The sequence below is a fragment of the Drosophila serrata genome, unplaced genomic scaffold (assembly GCF_035046125.1).
Source record: "Drosophila serrata isolate PLE 108 unplaced genomic scaffold, ASM3504612v1 contig_217, whole genome shotgun sequence".
Classification (NCBI taxonomy): domain Eukaryota; kingdom Metazoa; phylum Arthropoda; class Insecta; order Diptera; family Drosophilidae; genus Drosophila; species Drosophila serrata.
Window position 1 is genome coordinate 3,119,398 of NW_028257115.1, and position 25,447 is coordinate 3,144,844.

The 25,447-nt window shown below is 37.1% G+C and overlaps 2 protein-coding genes across 3 annotated transcripts in view; one reads left to right on the top strand and one right to left on the bottom strand.

Moving 5' to 3' along the window:
- The window catches only part of LOC110188509 (elongation factor-like GTPase 1), a 93,791-nt gene that overhangs the window by 6,875 nt on the left and 61,469 nt on the right, over window positions 1-25,447 (top strand). The gene's annotated exons all lie outside the window — the stretch shown is intronic.
- Window positions 1-25,447, bottom strand: part of dsx-c73A (doublesex cognate 73A) — a 33,401-nt gene that overhangs the window by 3,378 nt on the left and 4,576 nt on the right. Inside the window, exons 2-3 of the mRNA XM_020958244.2 lie at window positions 1,540-1,688; window positions 1,378-1,456 (exon numbers count right to left, since the gene is read on the bottom strand). Of these exons, the coding sequence (XP_020813903.2) occupies window positions 1,378-1,456; window positions 1,540-1,688 (228 nt within the window). The remainder of the gene's footprint in view (window positions 1-1,377; window positions 1,457-1,539; window positions 1,689-25,447) is intronic.

A 25,447-nucleotide genomic window follows, 5' to 3' on the forward strand; every position in this document is an offset into this window, starting at 1 on the left:
ATTTTTATTATTATTTAATTTATCTTCAAGACCCAAGACCCGAGAGAGCCTGGCCTGGCTTGGCTTTTCGCATTTATAACTCAATTAAATGCAGTGAGCCGCCTATCGCATATCGAGTTAGAAAACAGGGGCCGAAGGAGCAGATCATGGTTGGGCAATAAAGCAAATAATATTGAAAACCGCACACAAGGTGATCTCCCTAATAACCTGACCATCATCATGGTCGTGCCTTTTGGCAATGCTGGGAAAACGAATCCTCAAGTGAGAGTCTGTGGCCAAGACCAAGGAATCAATTTCACAAGTCAGTCATCCGGAAAATGAGGCTCAATTTCGTTGCCTGATCTTTAACTGATCAAATGATATATTGCTTGCTTCCAGACATCGTGTTTTTCATTAACCGAACCGAGCCTTGGGAAATTCACAATTGATACGGGGAGTGATTGCTGTGTTTTCTTCTTTTTTGTAAATGCCACTGATTTTTGTTACTAACTGATTTGAATTATAGACCATTTGTTGAGGGGTTTTTAAGAGGTATTTAATCTTGTCTATAGAGATTCCCTTGAATAGAGTGGGTAATATGTACCATTTTTTGTTTAAATTGTTTGCAGGTTTAATAATTTTAAAAGGAAGTTTAGAAAAATGATCTATAAATTAGTTTTATGTTTACATTTTTCATAATCAGCATAATTAGTGAAGTATTCTTGAAGAATATGTTAATTACTAATTAAGTTTAAGAGATCATACTGTTAAAAAGATCAGTAACAAAGTTAAATCTTTAAGTATCTTCCCTCAAAAACAATCTTTCGAAGCAAAGAAACTCAGATTATTCTTTCTCACATCATTCATCATATAATTTCCTTTAAAATTGATTTCCCATGATAAAATTTCACTTTTCTTGTATCTTTCTTTCACATACTGCATGGAAGTATTTTCTTCATTAATTCTTTAATCCAAAATGCAACTCTACTCTGATATTAACTTCCTCAAACACACAACTCTCTTCCGCTATTTGAACTTGATTATAGTTACAGAAAATGAAATTCGTGGATTTTCTTTATTGAATTATGTGTTACCCATGATCTACCTCTGAGATGCCATCTTCCATTGATTCATTTAAAATGAGATCAAATCATATTTTTTGTGGTTTCGTTTTCCCCAGACTAAAACTCAAAAAGTCGTGCCACCGCGGAACCTGTAACTATCCATTGAATTAATGATCCCGCGAGAGAGTGATCTAACAAATGATCTACAAACTGCACTCCAGCAGTTCCACTTTCGGTTCCCAAGTGATCTCTTTCGAGTCGTGGCCAAAGCAATTATCTAAGTAATTCGGTTGGGAAGAACACCATTAAGTCTAAGGCTAGTCTCTCCTCTTACCTTCTTTTTATTATCGCCAACCAATTTTGTGGTATGCTGATCATCTTCGTTGAGACTGGCAGAGCAGGGATCACGATATCTGAGATAGATTAGATTTGCAGGATTAATTAGCAGTCCATGGGGAGTGACAAGTGGGTAGGTTGTTCCAATCTAGCAACTCACCTGGATGGACAGGCACACAATGGCTGGGTATAGTTGAGTCTTACGTAGACGGCATTGCAGACCTGCTGAATGGCGCATTCGGGCAGCAAATAAATGTGCTGATTGTGGGGATAATAATGATATTTTGTTGGTTTCGCTGTCGCCGTTTTCTGCAGAAAAAAAAAAAAATAACAAGAATAGCAGATGAGTTCCAGCTTCTGTTGATTGATGTGGCCAAAAGGGTTTCTTCTATTTGACCAGCAATTAAAGTTGCGCTGGATACTAGTCGGTTGTAGCCCTGGCCAGTTGGTAAATGTTTGCTCCACAAGAGGAGCCTTGTGTCTTGTCGAGGCGTTGCAAGTGTGCTGTTTGTCTACTGCCAGCTCTGCCACGGATGAAGTGCGAAATTGACGCCGTTTTTTTCCCCTTGGGATTGTTTAGACCAGGCCAAAACCCATTCCTGCACATTGCATTCTACCAAAAAGTACTCGGAATATTTCGCAGAAGTTTGTGAAAGCATAAAAAAGTATTGTATCCTTGAGTATATGAGGTTTACGTAGTAGTAAAACTTGCAGGAGTTAAGGTATTTTATCCTAGAAGATCATATATTGAATATTTGACTTTAAAAGGTTCCTTGATATTTTTATCAGACGAAAAAGAAAAACCCTTCTTTCATTCTTTCTTTTCTTTTAAATTTCGAAATAAATGAACCAACAAAATGATACGAAAAGAATAATTTGATAAGGATTTAAAGAGACCTATGAATATCTATCAAATAAAACTTTAAGTACTTACAATTCAGCTTAAAATCCAATAAATAAATCAATTTCCTGGTATTCTTTAGGTTCATTTCCTAACCCATATCCCTTATTTTATTATTTATTTTTTAATAACAAATCAGAAGGGAAAACGGTTAAAGTGTTATAAAGCAGAAGCAAAAGATGAGAGAATCGCGGTATGGAGTTCTTCTTTATGGATTCAAAGTAGAGTCGACTTGAGTTGATTCGAGTCCAGTTTGAGTCGCAATGAGTTTGCGATGAGTTGACTCGAGTTGAAGTTGCCTTGGCCAAAGCAGGTTAATGGCAAACGAGACCCTCACATAATGCCACACAAAATTGCTTGGCTCGTTGCGAGTTTGCAACGCGCCTTTTTTCCGCCGAACGAAAAACGAGGGGAACAAAGTTATTAAGAAATTGATGCAACTTGGAGGGGGACCGAATGCAAGTGCGAGTATCTACGCAGCAAGAAAAATAATATAAAAATTTAATAAGAAAATATTTTATAAATTTATCTATATTGGGAAAACATTTCCTTACAATAGTTCAAAAGAATTGCATAACAAATAAACCAATGAACATTTTTACTTAATTTTTCTGAAGTGTTTCAGTTTATTTGGACTGAAAATAATAAAAAATATTGTATAGAAAATAATACAAAATACTATCATAAATATTTATAAGGAATTTCATTAGTTTAAGATTACTTTTCTGATCTTTATAACATCGATATCAATTAATTAAATTGAATAATTTCAGCAGAATGTATAGACCTTTGTTTATGGCTTAAAACTCTTGCTGTTTTTCATTTTATGAATATATTTCCTTACTTTATAACAAGGAAATACTTCTAACTTATAATTTTCTTTCTTTATAAGTTTTTTCTCAGTATATTCGTATAATATGTGTTTGTGCCTGGTAACCTAGGGTAACCGGGTAAACTGCCAAACGCACTTTTACTTGTTGGTAGCTTCGTTCTTGTAATTTCCAGCCATCTCCCTTTACTCTTTTTTTTGTTATTTTTATTTTCCCAACTCAACCCATCAGCCACTTCCTTCCTGTGACCATTTCCCAGTGTTTTCCCCTGAAGTTGTTTTTCATTTCGGGAAACTTTTAGTTATGGTAAGAGGGGAGAACTCAGGATACTCTGTCCCTGCCACTTTCATTCACGCTTTCCGCCACCTTTTTATTTGGCTATGAAAAAGTTTTATAGTTTGCATTTTTTGGTAGTCATTTTGCTTAAGAAGTTGGTAGCTTTCAACTTTTGTTAGGTATTTATTTAATTATTTTACAATTTGTTGTATATATATGTATGTGTATCAAGGCATGAAAATTCGTAGAAATCAAAAGGGAACTTAATGATTGTATTTGAAAAGAAAGGTAATTAAAGGTTAGAAGGTTTAGTATTTGAAATAAAACAAAGCAGACTTTACTTTGAACTAGATTCAAATAAAGAAACTTAAAGTAATTAATATAGTAAAGAGCAGTAAATACTTTTGAGTAATTACCCATAATTTATCTTTATATTTTTCTACTCTTTTCTATTGGCCATATTTTTGCTTTTCATTAAAGGTTAAGTACTTTCCCATTATTCCCTTTTTTAGAATCTGCAAATATCTTACAATCTTGTTGCTGCCTCCAGCAGCTTTCCTTTCAGCTGTCAATTTATCGATCGACTTTGTTGCAACCTCCACGCCTCCACGGGAGAACCCCTTTTCCTTTTCTTTTTTTCTTTTCCCTATTGCAACTTGAACTGCAAACAATTCCCTTTCCTACTTAGCACATAATTGAACTGAAAGCATCTTTGGTTTAGGCCAAATTGCTGGGCCATGATCCAAAGGAAACGGTACTTCCCATGTCAGTCATTTGCCATTCAGCTTGGAGTTGGAGGGCCAAACACAGAGTTTTTGGAGCCAAAGCCACCTACTGTCAGGTAGGAGGAGGTCCCCAGCTCCCCTGGCCTGCCAGCTCCTTTTTTAGTTACTTTTATTTTGAGAGTGATTTACACTGACCCTGACCATTATTATTGAATTTTTTATCGCTTTGTTACTTTGGACTCCAACGTGAACTCCTCCAAGTCGGACCCTATTTGGCGTCAGCTGGTTGTCGCTTCCATCCAAGTGTCCAAACTGTCGCCGCCAATGCCTTTGTTTCCACCTCCTCCTGCCGGCCTGTCTCTTTCACTTTGGTTAAGTACATTTTTAAATATTTACCATGTTCAGGGGGAAAACAAGAAGGGGCAGAAGCCCTAACTAGGCCCTAAGCCGAAAAGAATTTTCCACGAATTGCAAATTAAAGCGTTTTGTTGCTGTTACTCGTCGTACTCGTCGTACTCGTCGTACTCGTACGCTGTCCGCTTTTCACACAGGTTAAAGTTCAGCCGGTGGCAGTTAGCCAGGAGGTTGCAGGAGGGACTTTCCCTTGCCCCAACCTTCCCCCAACCCTCCGTCCCCCTGCTTACCCCAAACCCAGGAGTGCCACTTGAAAATCGTGTTCTCCACTGCCAGCTTCCTGCAATTTGGACTGCAGTTCGGAGTCGTCGGAATCTCGACGCGACCTTTCACGGGTCTGTGTTTCTTTTTCTGCACTTCGTGTTTGGTGTTTTTTTCCCTTAGTGTTTTTTTCCATGCCTTTTTGGAGTGCCATGAATTGCGTTTTGATTGAAAAGAAAGTGACATTTCCGTTGATTTTCCTTTAGCAGAATGGTTCGCTTTAGCAGAGAGAGCCATCCTTAAAGTTTTCCTTTTATGCAACTCTTTCTTTCGGTGTTCAGAGTTTGGCATTCGCCTTGCTAATTCCTCTTGGCCCAAAGTTTGTATGTGTTTCTCCTAACAAACAAGCAAAATGGCAAACAATAAATGGTCAAAATGGCAAACAACAAACAGTAAATTGCAGTGGCAAGCCAGGTAACTTTTGCTTGCACCCTGTGCAACATGACGTATGCGTGATTTGTGTACTGATGACTGATGACTGGCTTATTGACTTGTTTCGATGGGTGGCCATGATTGCCATTTGATTAGCCGGACACTTGATGAGCTATTGATGGCAATGGGGGGAAATTTTGGTAAATCTACCATTGTGAATATGAATATATATAGTATATGCATATATGCACTTTCAAATGGCTGTGAAATTCGCGAGTGTTTAAATTGGGAGAAATCTGACAAGATGGTAATTAGGATATAATTATGTCTGAGAAAATATTCGAAGAAATGCAAGAAACTTTATAGTAAAAGAAAATGTTATTCACACTTTATAGTAAAAGAAAATGGATTTAAAAAACGTACAAGTTATAAAAAATAATATAGAGAAAGTAAATTGAATTTACATCTTAACAAGTAATATATATTTTATAATTTGTTTATTTGCTTTTGCTTATAATTTGCTTGAGGAATTTCATAAATGATTTAAATTATTGATAATTTAGATTAATTAGACTGGTTTTTGGCTTAAATGTTCGGGAAAACTATATTTTATAATAACAAAAACCTCCTTATTTTTAGATCTTCGAACTATCACCTAAGCTATAAATATTCCTATTGATTTTACATGAAAGAAACATATAGTATATTCATAAAATACTAAAAAGCTCTTAATTAAAGCGATATTAATCTTTTGCCAATATAAAAGAGCTAATTATGTAAAACCTAACAAATAGCTTTCATAGTTATATGAATATATTATATTTAAAGAAGATTAAGATAACCTAACTTGACTTTTAACAAAGTTTGACATAAAATACAATGATAAGATGAGTGAATAAGAAAGAAAACTTAATTTAGATTATTTAAAACTGATAAAATCTTAAACAAGAATGTAAAAAATATTCAAAAAAGACTATCTTCAATCATTTGTATCTACACTTTTCGCAGTCTTTTAACCACTAAAAATAAATACTAGCCATAAATCAAATAAAAGAAATGGTAAGGCACAAGCTATATATACAGAAAAATCTCAACCAAAACTAGCTTCTATTTGGTGTTGAACAATTTTGTAAATAACAAATTGCAACATTTTTCTTCTTCTTTAGCCACTTCACAGTGAACCTGCTTTTTGGCTCCCTGACTTTGTTTTTTCCGGCTAACAAGCTTAGCAAACAAGTCCTGCAGTCATCAGCACTTCTCAGATTTCAAGTCCTCGGGGCATGCGAGAGCTTATCCTCCGCGTTTTTGTATATATATACAAATATCTAGGTACATATACATATACTCTTTGTATCTGGAAGCTGTGAGTTTGCCGTTTAGAGTCTTGATTTATGCCAGCATCTTGAAATTTACTTTTAATGAGAGACGACGACGGCGGGGCAAGAGCTAAACGCATGTTACTCGACAGCACCGGCAGCTTGTATCTATATATCTCACAGATGCGAAAGCCCCGGCCACTTGTTATTCAAATCAGCTTGAAGAGATTCAAAGAGAGTAAAAAAAAATAAAATAAAAATAAAAATACTACAGAGACATAAAATTTCACCGCTTTTAGCTTAGCTTAGACTCTTTCAATGGAAATTTGCATGAGATCCAAACAGGCATCCTCCCACCATTCCCTCCCTCATGCTCTTTGTGCAATTAATAAATAATTTTCATTTCATTTTCATTTCGAAATTTGATTTAATTACGTGAAAGTCTCACACTCACACACACCTACCACTTTGAGTGGGAAAGAACAGAAAATTAGCTAGCCATTATTTAAGTTTTTACTTTTTCTCAGTTGTCTGTTTGCTGTTTGTGTTATTCGTTTGTTATTTAATTTTATGCTTAAAGTGAAAACGAAATTTTTGTACCTTGAGTTCAAGTACTTTCGTTCTGCGCCCCCAAAGAGGTTTGTTTCTTTTTTTTTATTGTTATTTATAAAGCGTGAAGTTTCAAGTAGTTTTGCCTCACGGATGTAGGGAGCATGTATCTTATTTTTTTTTTTTTGTTATTTCGAACCTTTTTCTTTCATTTGACACGACAAGCTACCGAAAATCTTACAAACACACATTTCACCTGAGTTCCGCTGTTGTTAACTGTGGTTTCTCATGCAAATCCACAAGCCACAAGTGTCAGTTTTGTTTGTTTGTTTACCATTATTTATTTATTTGTTTGCCCAACGCTTTTTCCGCTTTGCACCGGGCAATTGATAATTATCATCATCATCGGCATTGGCCACAGCATCCCAGAGTCCCAGAGTCTCCAGAGTAAAAGTCAAGTATTCAAGTTCCCTCAGCTGGGGGCCTTTTCCTCTTCCTCGATCTCTATGGCTTCTTTTTTATTTTTGGTGTTTTCTGAGTGGCCGCCCGAAGCTCTCATAAACTCTCAACACTTTCAAGTTGTTTATGTCCGCAGGTTGTAATTAAAATGTTCAATAAATCGTAAAGTTTGATTGTCGATTTTGTATGTACCTTTTTTTTTTATATGAGGAACTGAATAGTTTAGCGGATGTGTTGCATATAAATTAAGCCATGGGTAAGAGCTCGTTTAATGAGTTATGTGTTTGCAAAAAGTTTCAGGAAGAAGCTTCAGAAAGGTTTAATTTTTACTTCTACCATTAAATATTTATGGTGATCAGGGGAGCTGTGAGAACATTTTTAAGAATATTTTGTATACCTTTTAGAAAATTGATTCGTTAAGAAAACTAATCAAGTAATTTATAGTTAATATTCTTTTATAGGAAATAAATATAAAAGAACATGTTAAAAAGGGCCTTAGCTTGCTTGTTTTATTTCTTACAATCAGATGCTATTTTATTTGATAAAGTAAATAAATGTTAAATGTTAAAACTATTTTAGAATTGTTTATTTAACATTCTTTGATAAGAAATTCAAATTGACAAAGAATTTAAATAAGGCCTTTGCTTGCTTCATACTTAAAACAAATATTTGTCTGAAACTAATAAAGTTTTCAGGGACATTAATAATATTTAAAGGCTTTTGATATTTTTCCTTTAAATTAACCCCAATTCGAGCATACTTTGTGCTGCTCCTTGTAACTCCTAGATTCCTGATCCGGCCTAGACATTTAGGCCGCTCTCTTCTGGCCAAAGTTGGACCCCAAGCGGCGGCCTTCTGAGCTGCGCATGCGTAACTGATATCCATCTTAGGCGGTGTTACAATTTTTATTTTTTGTTTTTGCTCTGCTGTTTTTTTGTACCGCGCATAACTTGTCAAACGGCAAACAAAGGCAGAGCTGCCGCACTGCGATGAAGATAAAGATATACACATAAAGATTGCTACCAAGAAGAAGCTGCCACACAGAAAATAATATTTAGGTTATCATATAATTTAAAATTCATTACAAGTAATTTTGTTTAATAATTTATAAGCTGTAGTGTGGCCTATGGAGTTTATTAGGGAATTTATTAGGCTTAAAATAATTTGTTACTTGTTGAAATAGTATTATCCAAAGCAAGTCATCAAATTTCTTCGCCTGAGTATCCACAGAATGTAATCTACCCACCATTCTCGCTAATTTTAATTTAAAGATAGGACTATTCTTTTTTAGATAACTTCTTCTTTGGTAATACAAATACAACTTCCAACTGGCTCCTATATTTTTTTCCCTGTGCACTCAGAGAAACCATGATGCATACAAGGCAATTACATGATTCGGCTGGAGTGCAGAAAAAAAAAAACACAAGTCAAGAAAAATATTGAATAATCCCAACATCAGTAGCAAGCAACATTCCATAACCAATTCGAGACACCGGACCAAAGACGTGTTCATAATTGTCATCATTGCTGGCATCATTTGTGATGATGAAACTGAATCGAAATCGGAATTGGAATCCGTTTAATGTGTCAACCGCAGAGCCAACGTTAATTTGTTCTAATTTGTTTCTAGAAGGCCATAGTTTTTATTTTATATTATTTTTTTTTGCCCGGTCATAAGCCGCTGTGGTCAGCATTACGCATTTGAGTTTAATGCCCAGTGCCGTAATAATAATAATAATATTTTTTACATTGCTCTCCCCCTGCAAGTTACTTGGTTACTATATATATATATTTTTTACCAGAAGAAGGTACACTGCTGTTGGCCGAGTTTATTGTTCTAGTTTTTCGAGGCCCTCCGGTCCGGTCTCCTTAACAGTTCTTTGGCTCGTTGGTTAAGGTTTGTTGAACCCCTAATGAGTTTAAATACCGGGCTATGATCTGGTCTTTAATGCACGTTTATGAGTTACTCTGCTTTATTTTTTACTTTTTTTTTGGGTTCCCCCTTTTTTGGGACACTTTGTGGGACAGAATTAATGTTGGTGGCATTACGGTAATGATTTGGTCATGATACCAAAGGGAAGTCGGACATTAGTCGGGTGATATGATGATATGCGGTCAGCCGGATGCTTGCAACATTTTTTTTTTTTATTTTTTAGGAGCGGAAAAGGTGACCATTTAACAGGTGGAAAGTTTAAGGTGAATTTTTTTGCTTAGACTTGGTGAATTAAATTTTCTTTTAAGCTTGATAAAGCAAAGCTTAAATTAAAAAGAGATTTTGCCAAAGTTTGATAAAAAAATATATCTGAATTTATTTATTTAACTCTTGGTTTTGTTTTTTTTCAACATCAAGTTGCTGCCTTCACAATTGATTTATTCTTTTGAACAAAGAAAATATTCAAAAACTTGTATTATTTTATTTCTTAGGTCTCTTTATAAAACAAAGCTGTTCTCATGTTTTTCATAGGTTTATGTAAAACAAACTTTAGCATATCTAGCTCAAATTCTAAATACTTATTCCACTGATCCCCTAATTCCCACAAAACTCATTCATGTAAATTTCTCCCACAAAAATATCACTTTCCTCCTCTAAATCTCGATTATTTATCACTTTCTTCGCTGTTCTTCCGCAATTTAGCATATAAAATAACTAACCCAAAAAGACCTCAAAAAAACCCATTCACAAAGCCGTGTCGAAAGAAAAATTCACTTAAACCGAAGAGAAGAAAAGGTGTACGAACCGAATCCATAATCACTTGATGGCTTATACTTTAGGCCTGGTCATTTACCTTCAAATTGTTTATGTTTGTTGTGTTCTTCTTTTCTGTTTGTTTATTTGTTTGTTTGTTGTTATTGCTGCTTTTTACCGCTAATACGCATAACTGGGGAGGGGTTTTCTTTATAAACTTTCAGCCTCCTTTTTTTGTTGTCTACCAAATCACGTACTCTATATGGTCATTGTGGTGGGGAGATGTGTGCTTACCTGAAAGAAAGAAACAAATTGAAGAAAGCGAAATTAGTATTTTTACAAAAATTGCAAATAAATTTCAGGCAGACATTAATTTGAATTTGAATGGTATCAGTTTTTTGCTCTCCAGAAAATGTAATTATAAAGAAAGCGAAATTAGTTTTTGGTTGAGGTCATTATAATGGTCAAAACAATTTGTACAGAAAGGTAATTAAATGTGAGTCAGAGCAGCGAAAATCTTACCTGTATATGATAAATAAATTATAGATATAACCCAGATTATAAAATGACTTTGAATGGCATAATTTTGACTTGGTGTTCATTTAAATGAGCCATTAAGTTTAGAGGGAGCTGTGGCATTTACTTCAGGGGTTTTCAAATTAAAATGGAAAAATATCCAGAGAGTGAATGCAAATAATTTCTTTGTGAATGCCTAATTACTGCAGTTGTTTGCCTTTGTCTCAGATTCCTCATCTTCTATAGCATAATGTGCACTGAGTTGCTTCTTCCTCTTTGGTTTTTGGGGCCTTGGGGCCAAACACTTTCTTTTATTGGACTTTCTTTGCCACTTTTTTTCTTTCTTTCTATATATATTTAAATATATATATATATATATATATATTATCAAAGTAGCGCACATTGCACATCTCATCCACGCCTCCCTCTTTGCCCTGCGGTTACGTTTCGGCTTTTGTTTTTTTGCATCTGACAATCTTTGTTTTTTCGCATGACTTTTCCCCACCGGGCCGGCATTAGAAAAAAAAAGAAGTGAGAGATAAAGATGCCGACATTACGCGCTTTGCATTTTCCATTTTCCACTTTACATTTTTCCTTCTATCAGTGTCTGTGGCCTTTTTTTTCTGTGTTAATTATTAGCTTCCGCCTTGAAGGGAACACGCTGCAGTGATTCCTCCAAAGCCAAAGGAAAAAGAAAAGCAGGGGAAAAGGTGGAAAAGTCGGTGAAGTGGAGGCACCTGGCTAATGTCTGTATTACGAATGCACGAGCTTAGATCGGAATTCGAATGAGTTTCCAAGTATCTATGCTGCAGGTCATGGAAAACGCTTTCGTTGAGCGGCTTTTGTCAAAGAAATGCTAAGTGAACACAAGTTGTTGCAACTTTTGTGGCAAAGGAAGGCTGATTTGTTATATATATTGAACTGAGATAGGGAAAATGTGATATTATACCCTTGCAGGGAATTATAATTTCAGTCAGAAGTTTACAAGTATATATATTCTTGATCAGCAATGAACATTAAGTAACTATGATCACTATGAGCAGTAATTCACTATGAGCAGTAATTAACTCTGAACACTAAGTATCTATGACCAGTAAGTAACTATGATCAGTAAATATTTATGTCTAGTAACTAAGTATGATCAGTTACTAAATTTGAACACTAATAAACAATGACTTGCAACTTTTGTAACACAACACATTTCTGAGACTTGGCCGGAGGCAGTCACTTCGTTCCGGGGATGTTAGAACCAGTTGGGAATCATATGCACAGATGAGCGAGATCGAAGAGCAAGCTATTTGAATGAAACTATGGAGTTATTCTTCTATATAATTTTACTAGGATATAAGTCGGAGCATGGCGAATCCGTGGGCTATATATATATATACATATATATATAGCTGCCATAGGAACAATCGGAAATTTTAAGAAAAAATATTAGAGCTCTTCCAGTTGTTAATAGATTTTCATCAAATTTGATATATAAACATTATATATTAATCTAGAATTTTGTGTACAATTTTATGAAAATCGGATTACTATATCATATAGCTGTCATAAAAAGAATTCTTCTTCTAATCTTTGATCATAAAATACTTCGATATTCCTAATCATTATCCTAACAAATGTCTTTATTTTTCATAGAGAATGCAATGTTGGCTTTCCTGAGTACAATGACAATTACTAATGTTTCTTGGAATGCAAAAAAGAAAAACCCTTCAGTCGGCGATTATAAAGCAAATACCTTTTCCTAACCCATCTCGCTTTTTTCCATGGATTCTTTTTCTGACCAGTGCATAACTTGTAGATACTTTGATGTATCTGAGTGAAGGAGCAAAAAAGTAATCCCACTGGCTCATCGTTTGGTCAATTGTAATTTGCGACAAATTTAGTGTTGCTCGTAGAAGGCAATTTTCACAGTCGCGGGCAATTTAAATTTGCATTTCGTGGTCGAACCGAAATGGTATGAACGATCTTCGTTCGTTGAGCTTAACAGTAAAGCCAATTGGCAGCCGAGAATTGGTATCTGATAGATACAGATACATATATATATATATATATACATGGCTCTGTGGCTCCTCGGCATTTACAGCTATCAATCATAATTAAGTGAATGATAATCAAAATGGACAGCATTATGAAAGCTGCATCTCTCTCGGTGTTGGTCTTGGACTTGGTCTCGGTTCGGTTTCGACCGCGGTCTTCTCTATTATTATGGATAATGATAAAGAGAGGCAGATCGAGCGGATCGGAGAGTTTCCACCAGTTTCAGCTTCATCTCCATCTCCAACTTCAACTCCAAGCCAGGTATTGTTTGATGGCTCATTCTGCAGTTCGTTCCATAGCGGCACCGTTATGCAGGTCAGCCCTCTCTTTACCATATTTTTCCCCCCCCTTTGAATGCACTTGGAGAAAAATGTGGTATTAAATTTACCCTAAAGAGGGGTCTAATATATATATTTGATATATTTATAAGCGTATGCTTTAAGATTTTTAAAGAGACTTTCAATAATTAAGGTTTTTGTAGCTGCTATTCTATTTTAAACCTTTACTAAACCATTTAAAATATATTATTAAACTCTTTTGACCATAAAAAGATTTGAAATTGTTTATTTATATTTTGAAATATCAAAATTAGGATAGTATAGATATTTTCCTTAGACTTTACTTGGCCTTTTTCTATTCTTTTTTATATTAAAATTTATTGATACTTTAAAATATTTTTCTGTAGTGAATTCTTTTACAAAAATGGCATTGTTTCTCGCACTTGAAGACTTGAAATTTTCTCAAGGATTAGTCATGGATTTTTGTGCTTAGTGCATATCCCAAATCCGACTGCCAATCCAAAGTGCAGCTCATCTCGTATGCAAACGCAGCGCATTCCTTGGGAAGAGAGTGCGATACGAATGTATCTTGTATCTACCATTGACATGCCAACTGCCTGGCTGGCTGCTTGGCAAATTTAGCACGCTATGATCTGAAGCTGAAGCTGAGTCTGAAGCTGACTCTGAAGCTGGCTTGTAGCTTTCATTTTGCCAGGTGACAGCCAACTATGAGTGGTTACAAGGCCCCACTGCAGTCTTTCTCCATTCTCCACAGAGCACCACCGGCTGGCAGGCACATTAATTTATTAGTTGCACTTGCTTGTTGCGCTGTAAGAGATACGCACACGTTGAGATACTTTTTGTACCGAGTATCTAGCCAAAGTCTCTACACCGCAGGTCCGTTGTCCAATGTTGGTTGTTTTCTAGTTCCCTGTTGCCTGTTACCGTGGCTGGCTAGTTGTCGCCTATCAAATTACCCAACTCCAGTGCTCAATTCCAGCGTCCAGTAACCAGCATCCGAGCACGAGTTTTGGTATCTTCTGGGGTGAGGTGAGGATGCCACTGTTGGTGGATTGCGACCAGCGAATTGGGGTTTATGCGTTGGCGTATATCGTGTTTTGATTGAGCCACTCTGTTTTTTTTTAGTTTTTTATACCACTTCAACGGTAAATTTCATTGTGATAAGTTTTCAAAGTGTTTTATAGAATGGTTTTATTTTGTGTAGTCTACTTTAAGCCACTTAAGTTGGGATAGTAGATATGGGAGTGTTACTGTGATTTATTTATTTAATAACTTAGTTGAGAGAGGCTTTCTCTGATAGGTTTTTAGAGTCTTGATTGCTAAAGTAAAGATTATAATATAAATAAGTCTCCTGAACATCTGAACATCTGTCTCTAAATAGTTCCAAGTTCCAAAGATAACCCTAAATTCCCCAAGAAATTGGCTTGCAATTTATTTTCGTAAACCAAAACCCTAATTGTTGCCACAATTTGCTGCGCATAAACCTGTCAGAATCGGTGGCATCCGCCAGGCGACGCCTCATCATCATCATATGTCCTGTGGCGGCCCAGGCATTTCGGTTTTTGCGGACTACTTTGTTGCGCCTGCCCATCATCCTGGTCCATATCCCATATATGCGAGCAGTCAAACCCGATATCGCCCGCCTATGTAAAAAATGTCTAGGGCGAGAAATTCGCTCATTAATTTTCGCGGGTCCGGGTCCGGTTTTTCGGTCTAGGAGGACTCTTGGTGGAAGTTTTTTTTTGACGTTGATTGAAGATGCGGTCGTGTTATGGTTTGTGGAACTAAGTTAAGGCCCTGGGAACCTGGCTTGGTCTCAGGACCAGGACCAGACCTTGTGCGCCTGGTGTGCCAAAAGTGATTAATAAAACTAAGCAAAAGAGTTCCACTGAATCCCGTCGAGCTTTCCCACTTTTTTCCAGGCACCGCGATCTTTGAACTCAATTAGTGTTGTCTCACCGGGAATCTTCGGGCGGAAAGAGAGAGGGTTTTGGAGGTGTGGGAGGAGGATTATGTGGTACTACCACAGAATGACACATATTGCCCTGACTTTGGTATCTTGTGGCATAAATTTCCATTTCAAATGCCACGCCCACAGCACACGCTTTTAGCCCATAAAGAAGAAAACTCTTGCTTTTTTCTAGCAGCAGCAGCATGACGATGATGATGATGATGATAAACTTCGATGACTTCATGATGATAGGGATGCAGGAGGCATTGTGGCCTCAGTTAGAAAGCGCATTTTTGAAGGCCTCAACCATAATTGAAGCCTCCTGCCGCCTGCCTCCTGCCTCCTTTCTGCTTTTGTGTCGGTTTTGTACCCTTTTTGCACCATTTTGCTATTTTGCGGTTTTCCCTGGTCATGCCACAGGTCTCTCCGCGCCTTCCAACTGCATTCGTCGTTGACCAACTCAATTTTCTTTTGCAACCAAAAAGGAGTTTTGCGGCTTTTGGCCATTTTGCGGACTGCGTTTCGTGCCCAATTTGTTATTTTAATGATTTCGATGGAATCTTCGCACATAATTGAGCCGGGGCTCCTCCTCTGGCAACTTCTGTTTTCTGTTTTCTGTTTCTGGGAAAGCCAGCATAGTGTGTGTTTGCAAATATCTGACAAATGACCGGACAAACACTGGCAAACATAAATACAAATTGCTTTGACACAACCCACCATCGCCTCAACTTTTCTAGGCAAATATTTCTCCTTTTGCCTTACAATGCTACAAAAATATTTATCCCCCGAGCGAGCTAAGCACTTGTAATATCCGCTGGTAAAAAATAATAATAAGAAAAGCCTTTCAAATGGGTTTCTTTATGCCCATCGATATGCGGCTGTCTTGATTTGAAGGAGATCGCCAGCTGCAGTTTCCAATTCTACGGCTTTGATTTTTGTTTCTTTCTTATTTTTCCTGATACTTTTTTTGCTGCTGCCTTTTTTGCCTCTGTCTTTCTCGGTTTCGGGTTTTCCTGGCCATGGAAATTGACACTCGTTGTCGTCGTCTCTTATTAAAAATTGTGTCAAGTTGTCAGCAGCAACTGCAGCAGCAGCAGCAACAAGCAGCAGCAACATGCAGCATGCAGCAGCAGCAGCAGCAACAAGCAGCAGCAATCAGTTGTCAGTGTGTCAGTGTTGGCGTTGCTGCTGGCCTACAAAACACATAAAAATACAAGAAAAATACATAGAAAAAGCCCGACCTGACCACACTTGCTGTAAGTGGAGTTGATGGAGTCAAATGTATTTCCCATTTTTCCATCACAAAAGAAACGAAAATGAAAATGTTTAAGCTTTGATTTTTATTGGATTTGTTTGATTTAAAGGCATTGGAATAGCAGATGAGACGAGAAACGAATATTTGGGGCTAACTTTAAATTGATTGAGAGATAGAGAAGAGTTTATATTGATTATCTTTGGTATTTAAGTCAACTTTCAATATGAAAAGGTTAAAAATGGTTGTACTTTTGGATAGCCTTTGGAGGGAAAAAGAAAACCTTCTTAGAAAAGATATTAAGCGTTGTCAGATTACTGTCAAAGGAGAAGGAACTAAGGGGATTTTGATTTGTATTTGTTGGTCTTATTTAGATATGATTTAAAAGGGTTTATTGTTTTGAAGAATTGATTATTATTTATTTTACATAATATTATGATAAAAACTCAATAATGGAACCTTCTTTCAGCTGTCAGATGAACTCAAAATCATATTATTATTAGATCATATACTATATCATTATATTCTTTTTATAAAGAACTAAGATCAAAGTTGATTTAGAAGAATGATATATATTTAAAGCAATTATATAGACAGATTTATAACACCTTTTCATTTCCAAATAATTTTCAATCCAAAATCACAATCGCATTCCGAATTCCCCTTCAATTTGAATCACAGATGAGCAATCATAGATCCAACTATTAATTGCACTTTCTAAACAAAAGTATATATAGGCAAATAAAAACAAAGAAAGCAACAATCTGGTAATTTGGCGATGAGCCATAAATTCAAGAAATCAAAACTCGATTTGCGGTCGAGGGGGCCAACTTTGACCTCCCGGCAAAAAAAAGGTCTGTGGGCCAGACGTTAATTCGGCAATTTCTATGCTCGCCTGCAATTAAATGGGGAGAGAGGAGATGAGATGAGATGTCTGAGACTGACTGGAGGCTTTCTACCAAAGTTTTCCGACTTTCCTACTCTTGAGAGTTGAACATGCAACCCGCATTTTAACCCACTCAAAACTCGATTCTTAAATCACTCCAGACACTCACTCACGACAGGTGAATGCAATCACTGCGATCGAAATAATTGTATTTTGAATGGCAAAATCTTCAGTGTGAGGGGGTCCCCCTTAAAAAAGTTTTTTTATTGGTTTTATTTTGGTTTTTACTCGCTTTTTTCTTAATGGTTTCCTCATGGATCTCTTCACATCATCCAACTGATTTTTAGTGGAGCAACAACTTTTACTCCCAGACTCTTGCCTTTGGGGCGTTGTACAATTTATTTGTTGGTCCATAGAAAGTGCTCTACGGGGCGGGCTGTATATATCTTCTTCATTTTATATGTCTTTTATATATCTTGAAGATTTTGTAAGGCATTTCACTGGGTGGCATTCGAGGGGCATTTAAATTGCTAATTTCGGGGCGTGGCCTTCTGACTTTTGCCTCTCCCTCTGGCTATGTTGCAACTTTTGCTTCTACTGCTGCTGCTGTTGTTGCTGCTTCTGCTACTGCATTTATTTATGCTTTTTTGTTTTGCTTATAAATTGTAATGCCTTGTCCTCAACTTGAAATGCGCAAAAAGTTTCCTTTTACTCGTCTAGTGGGGCGGGGTGCATAATTTCTTGTTCCTGCAAAAGGTTGCTCTTTTAACATCGAATCCCCTTGCTTTATGGCCGCCACTGTGCTATAAAATTGTTAACAAATGGTTGGGCTTAGAGCGTCGCGCCGGCCGGAAGCTTATGGCTCATGTAATGGAGATTTTTCTTGGCCTTTAGTTGGCCCAGAAATAAATGCGTTTTTGAGTGAAGTGGCAAGGGTGGAGGAATATTTAAAGAAGTACTATTTGCATTATGTTAATGTTTGTATATTTTTAAGTTTCATATTAATTGGAAAAAAATAGTGAATTTAAATATACTTTAAACACAATAATAGCGCAAAGGAATATTGTTATTATTAATATTTTTTTGCATAAAATATTCACTGCAGAAAAGGTTAAAAATTAAGATATATAAAGTATTTCTAGTATGCATTTTTGATCCCAAATATATTAATAATTTTTACTTATTCAAACCTTTTTTAAATATCTTAACTACTTGCTAATTTTTTTATATTCTGACCTTTATTATCTATAAGATATTTAAGCTCAACATTAACTAAATAAATTCTTACAAAAGTATACAATTATTCACATTTGCTGTCTGTAATTCTAATTAATATCTTTCAATAAACCCATCAACTTCTTTAGTTTTTATTAAACTTTTCTTATGCAAATCAAGTAAATATTTAATTGAAAACCACACAAATCAAGTCAAAGAAACCCAAGCTAGTAACTATTTTGCTAAACGAGAACCACAAATTGAGTTTAAAGTTGGGAAATATATTCTCCAGTCCTGATTATTCTTCATTTGGTTCCAGGAAGGCTTATTTCGGGTATATTAAATTTTATAGACCATAAATGCTTAAAAGGCTGCCCGCTCTTATAAATTATTTATCAATTTGATGTGGCAAAAGGCAGCATCACCAATTGAATTAGCCATCAAAATAGCAAAACAAAAACAAAACAACAAAAAGAATTGAGAAAAACGGAAAATGCTGGAGAAAAACTAAAGAAGAAAAAAAATGTGATTTAAATGCAATTGGTTTTCCTCGACGTTGTTGCTATTGCTGTTTGTGTATGTACAATTACACGACCTAGAAAGCCAAAGCAGCAGAAAGTTGCTGCCAGAGAGCAAACCGAGAAGAAAGCCTAAGACTGCGGACTCCAAACTCCGGCCCAAAGTCAGTCGTCTCCCAATATCTTGGCCAAAAAAAAGGGGAAAAACGTAAAACTTTGCCAAAAAGACAAAGGAAAAGACACAGATTCGATGGCCAGGATTGAGAAGAGACGGCGAATGAAAGATGTGGCAAGTATCTCATAGGTCGTTTGGGTCTCTGTAATGCAAATAGCTGCAGTTTGTTGTACTCGAGGGCATCTCTCTCTCGAGAGGGGGTCCCCCTTTTGACTTGTAGTAGAGACATTTGCAATTAGTTTGCCAAATGCTGTGAGATCTTAATTTGGTCGTGAGTCTTTTCGGTTTCGGTGTGTGGGAGTTGCTTTATAGAGGATATATGTATCTCCAGTCCCCCAACCCACACACACCTTTGCCGGGTGTCTAGGTGTCAGGTTTGTTTTAGACCAACTTGATGTAGTTTGTTTTTGGCAGTCGGCCTTAATGATTATTTACACTCTCACTGGTATCGGTTCAATGGAAAGTGCAGGCCTCATTAGTATATCAATGTCTTGTAGCTGCACGATCTCCATGATCTCTGACGAGAGACAAATGATTTCTTTTGGGGGGAGAACTTCACTTTGAATGGCGATCTTTGAGATGATGATGATGATGAAGTGTTTTAGGTCTATTTTTAGGTTCATTTTAAAGGCATTTAACTGATAATAAAAGAAATTTAAGGAAGCAGATGGTGGTATATAGGAAAAGAAATAAAATATTGACATAGAATTCATGTATATTTAAGTAAACTTTGGTTATTAGCTTAGTATTTATTCCTTGTACAAATTTATCCTATTTTTAGCCTATAAGTTACTCCATAAACATATCTGAAAGTCATCTCCTGTCTACCTTCTTCATTAAGTTGGTCAAATAGGCGCCCAATGATGATCTTTGCTGAGAGATCTTAAAGAGTTGTCTTGCCAATAGGTAATGGTATAAGCATGCGGCGAGATAAATGCTTTGGCCAAATGGCCAATTCTGGATGCTCGAGTCATTGCCATAAATTGCACATTTCTCAACTAAATTATGGAATGGGCACAGTGGGCAGTCTGTAGTAGATACCAAATAGATCTCTGACTTGGTTCTTGGCTTAATTGAAAAGCCGCTTTTGCTGGCTTTGGCTTACCTCAAAGTCTATTTTTACTCTTGCTTTTATTTCCCCCCTTTTTCTTTTGTTATGGCCTTTATGGTCTTTGTTTTGCCTTTTGTCTGACCCTTTTTGCTGGATTTCACTTTTCATTTCGCATTTCTGGGATTCTGCTTTAGTGTTTTATGTTTCTTTCTTTTTTTTTTTTTGTTGGTTAATTTATATGGTGTTTTTTTTTTGTGTTGACCAATCAAAGGGAAATAATTTTCGCTGTTTGGACAAATAAATTACAGTTATTAGTGGGTGAGATCTTCCCGCCCATTTCCACCTCCGCTCCCCCGTAAAACTCTAATTGCTAGTAAAAGTTTTAATAAATCATCGCAGAAACAGAAATAGAAACAAATAGGGGGAAAACCCTTTCCCAAAAACAAAACAAAAAACAAGCAAGTTAGAAAGCCAGACAAGATTTGTTGGCGGCGTCTCCGGCTTTCTTCTGTGTTTTGTCGGATTGTCTTGGACTGGATTGGATTGGATTGGATTGGATTCGATTGCCGGAGCATTGTTCGATTTTTCCTAATCATATATGAGTGCATAACGCTCTGCCCCTTTCTCTCAGCCTTCTTGGCTTTCTGCATCGCTGCTTTCATTTGCATTCGATAGCAGAATTGCAGCTTCCGTTGCACAGGGAAAAAAACGTATCGAAAAAAACATCGATAACATGAAGAAAACCCTAAAAATAGTTCCTTTAAGCTAACTGTTTCTTATGGCACTTATTGCAAACCTATATTTGATTCTTTGATATATTTATTTTCTATATTTTTGCTTTTGAATAATTCTATATATATCTTCTCTAAATTACCTCAAATTTTCTCCCTGTGTTATTGCAACTGTGCAACTTGCTACCAGTTTTCCATGGAATCATCATCATCATCATCATCATCGTCATTGTCTTTGGTCTATCATCATTTCTTCGGTAGCCTGTGGTACCTCTGAACAATCTGAAATTAGCATAACTTTGGGCGTCTAATGTCGTTGCTCTAACGGTCAGCTCCAATCATCTCTCTCTTCCTATCTGTCGGCATGTGTTTGTGTTAACAAGCAATTGATAAAACAAAGCGGTAAATGTTTAACCCAAGCAAACCCGATCCACCTCACTTTTCCCCATCCCATTTTCCCCCCTTTTTCACTATGGAAAATCGGTGTTTGTGATGTAATGGATCATAGTCAGGGGAGGGAAAATGTTTGAGCTAAAGAAGGAAAAGGAGAAAGAAAAGAGTTCTTGATGTACAAGGTGTTGACTTTTTGATTCAAGAGATTGGAAAGCTGATGAGCTTCTTGAATTGCCAAGGGGATATATCATCGTAAACGTGGTTATAGTGTTGGTTAAGGGATTATCTAGGAATTAGAAGTCTTCATAATAAGGAAATATTTATTTTTAAGTTAAGAGAGCTATATTTCCTTCCAAATATCTTATATTACAACTTATTCATGGGTTTCCATTACTTTATTTACCCTTTACCTGATTGTTTTTCACCTGCCATTTAACAGCTTTCAATTAGAGATAGCCCACTTTGCTGTCCAATTTCCCTGCGGATGATTTCCCCCGGATTTTCCAAGCTCCCCATTTTCAGGGCTTCTTTGATCGGCCCACACACGAGCAAACAGACGTCCCTCGATAAGTGCACTCTGCCATGTCAATCATCTGCTGACCAAGTCACGCCTTCTTCCGCTGTCCACTGTCCACAGTCCACTGTCCATATCGTGTAAATATATTTATAGGGAAAATCGGCGGCAGCTGCCGATGTCTGCCGGTTGTCAGTTCGATGGACAACAAATTTCACACTCTTTCACGAACCGTAGGAGGGTTTTTCCTTTTGTCTTTGATTTGGCACCGCCTTCGACTCTTTTCTCTTTTACTTATGTTTTTTTTTCTGTTTTCGTTATGATTTCTAGAAATTCACATTAACTGCAATTCACTTTTTTTTACATTTTTCTTCTACATGTTTTTCATTCGGTTACAAGGGTATTATTATATGCTCTATGACTTGTGAAATTGTCGGTGTCATTGCCGGCAAACAAGGCACGAGTCGAACTTTGGTGCAACAGAGGAAGAAGAAAAATGCCAACGAAAGTTTGTTGCTGCTTGTTTTTTTTTTTTTATTTTTTTGAAAGTGATCGAATTGCGATGGTTGTTACACTTGGAGGGGAAAGGTCATACAGAAAACTCATGACTAACTAACCGACTAAACGCTCCTTGAACTGAGTGTCTTGGTAAAGTGATTTTAATGGGAGGTTTTGTGAACTAGTTTTCAATAATAACCTATCTCTACAAGCTCTAGATTGTTTATCATTTTATTCAATTTATTTTAGGCTAATTTCATGCAAATTGAATATAATTTAATATATATTACATACACCTGCACTTTATATATATTTATTCAAAGTACTTAAAGTCAAGCCAGAACGAGGTCTATCTCTTTATGATTGATTGTAAACTATCTCTTTATCTTAAGGCTTTAAAACTATATTATTTAATAGGTTTATAGTTGCCAGTTTGCATATCTTTAGCCACTACTTTTACATATTCTTCTACTCAACAAAACTCACCTTAAGGCTCTTACTTTATTGATCATGTAAAAGTCGGCATACCCTATAGACTGCAGTTAAATTTCTTGATTATGCTTCTTAGTGCGATGTGCATATGGCAAAGGCTATAATTAATTATTATGAGTGGTGGTCTTACCAAAGCTTTGGCTCATGCCAAGCCTCCGGGCCTATAGTGTCTGCCCCACTAATTAGCCGAGTTGGAAGCGTGAAAAAGAGTCGTACTGTGTGCTCTTCTGTGGTTGCATCACCCAAAGTAAAAGGTGGGGAATTCGCAACTCATGCGAAGAAGATCGCAAAGTCGGAATCAGACATGACCTAGCCATTGTAGAACTGGCTAACTAACTAACTAACTAACGGTGCTTTGCCCTCTATAATTAAGCACAATCGGTGTGTCTATATACTATACACACAAATCAAACGAACGAACAAAATACAATTTGGTCTTTAGCCCCGTTTGCAGTTCTAAGTCGATTGTGTTTTCGAGAAGAAAGCGTGTAAATTCAAAACCTCACAGCAGCAGCGAAAGTTTTTTGTTACCTTCCCTTCGGGTGTATTATTATTTGTATGCAAATTAGCAAAGATGAAGAGCGAACCCCAATTCTTTTGTTGGCAATGTAACAATTATGCTTTCATCTTTCGATTGTTGCCAAAAAGCTGAAACAAATGCGGGCCACAAATCTATTTAACAATGTGTTAATTACACGCGGTGGTCACAGTTCTAAAACCCAAAAACCAAACCAAGGCGCATTCTCTTTGAGATCTTCTGCCGCATCTCCCTCTGCGGTAACCGTAAACAAATCTGCGCTTAATCGTTAATTTATGATATTCCTAGCGGTAACCGACAGCCGGCAATCAAGAGCCCAGCCCGAGCTTGACGCTCCGCTGATCAAGCGTCATCATCACCATCCTCGGGGTATTCTCTTCCAAGCTGACCATGGGTAGCTCATAAAGTTCTTCATTCTTATTCTCTCTTGTCTTGTCCAGCTTCGATTCGATTTTATGACCTTTCGATGCCCATTAACATGCTGGATGCTGGATGCTGGATGGCTGAGCATTCAATGGTAATTAATGATCACTTTTCACTCAGTGGATTTCAATACGTTTTGTTTACTGTCCGGAAGATTTCCACTGGGTTCGGCACACTACAGGTGCCCTGAGTGTGAGTGTGTGTGTTTGGGGAAATAATTATTAATTAACCAAGTCATCTCTGCGGAAGCCGATCGTAAAATCTTTTGTTTGAACAAGAAAATCCTGTGTGTATAGCACTTGGGATTAACAATCACCTGATTTCATGATACTCTCAGGTTTCACAGCACCACTCTCTGTGCTTCTCACAGTTCTTAGCTGCAATCATTGAGAAGCGCAGAGAGAGGCGCTGAGAGAATCAAGCGGATTTGGGCTTAATCAAAATCAACATCCATGGGAAACATAGTTCGCAGCGCTCACCTCTGGGGATTGGCAAATAAGAGTTAGGCTACTCCTGTCTTAACTTTCTCCGGGATTAGCTTTCTGGGGAGACTGGGACCCAAGCCTAATCCAACTCATTCTTAAATTCCAGCAAAACATTCCCAGTGAGCCGAACCATAATCGTAGCCATTCACAGTCTTTACTTAAAACGGCATCAAACGATGTTAACCGCACAAAAGCAGTTCGATTAATCTGCCAATCGATTGAGCCAGCAAAGCAAACAATTAAAGTCTTCATTAGACTGGTCGGGGTCTCAGTCTCCCGGTCTCGGGCAACCCATTTAGGTGCGGATATGTGACTGCAATTTTAATTAGGCACACGACCGCCATTAGAACCAGTGACTCAACCACCCATGGCCAAGTGAAACATTTTCATTTAGTTTAATTCTTTTCTCTCTTCTCATTTCAGGTAAGTCCAGGCTACTTTAGAATCTAGCGAAGCGAACTCAACCTGTTTCTTTTGCTTTCCGTATGCCGGGTAAGTGAGTTGCTCAACCTGTCGATGGGTTTGGGAGTTGAAAAGCTGAGAGCTTAGACACTGAGGAGCTGGGAGCTGGGAGCTGGGAGCTAGGAGCAAGGAAGCTGGGCTATGTATGTCGCCTTGCATCGATAGCTTCGATCGCAACTATGGCCATAAATTATGTCGTTGTTTGCGCAGAGACTCGCAAAAGCGACTCAAACGCGCAGTCATTCCGGCCTCCACTACCAATCATCATTGTTAGGTGCACATCAAAATTTATAGGTCAGTAGTGGCAACAAATTGCACTGGCATTCCGATGCCTGCCCAAATCATTGCCGATCCTCCTGGTCAGATGCCCTCCATCTTCATCGCTGTCTCTCCTCACTGGCTGCAGTTCTTCGTCCGTCTTGACTGTATCTAATAAGGCTTGACCAGTTCCCTTGTCCATGTCATCAAAAAAACAGCGGAAAGAAACAAAAACGGGCCCAAAACTGAAACTGACCCACTCAACAATTGTATTGAAAGTTTCGGTTCGGTTTTTCCTGCCCAAGCACTGCCTTCTTCATCCCCGTTTTCATCCTCCAGCTTATGACAATCGATTTGCAATGGAAAGCCCAATGCCTGGAGGCGCTCCATTTATAACAAGTGGCCAGCTTTGGCCAACTATCCAAGTAAGCAAGCCCAGCACAGTTACACTTTAGGCACTGGAAAAAAACAGGGGATTACGAAATGAGGGAGGTTTTCCTTTAAAACTTCTTAATTTTAAAGGTTTATGTTACTGATGATACATCTTTGCTTCAAGAAATTTTATAAATTGAATTA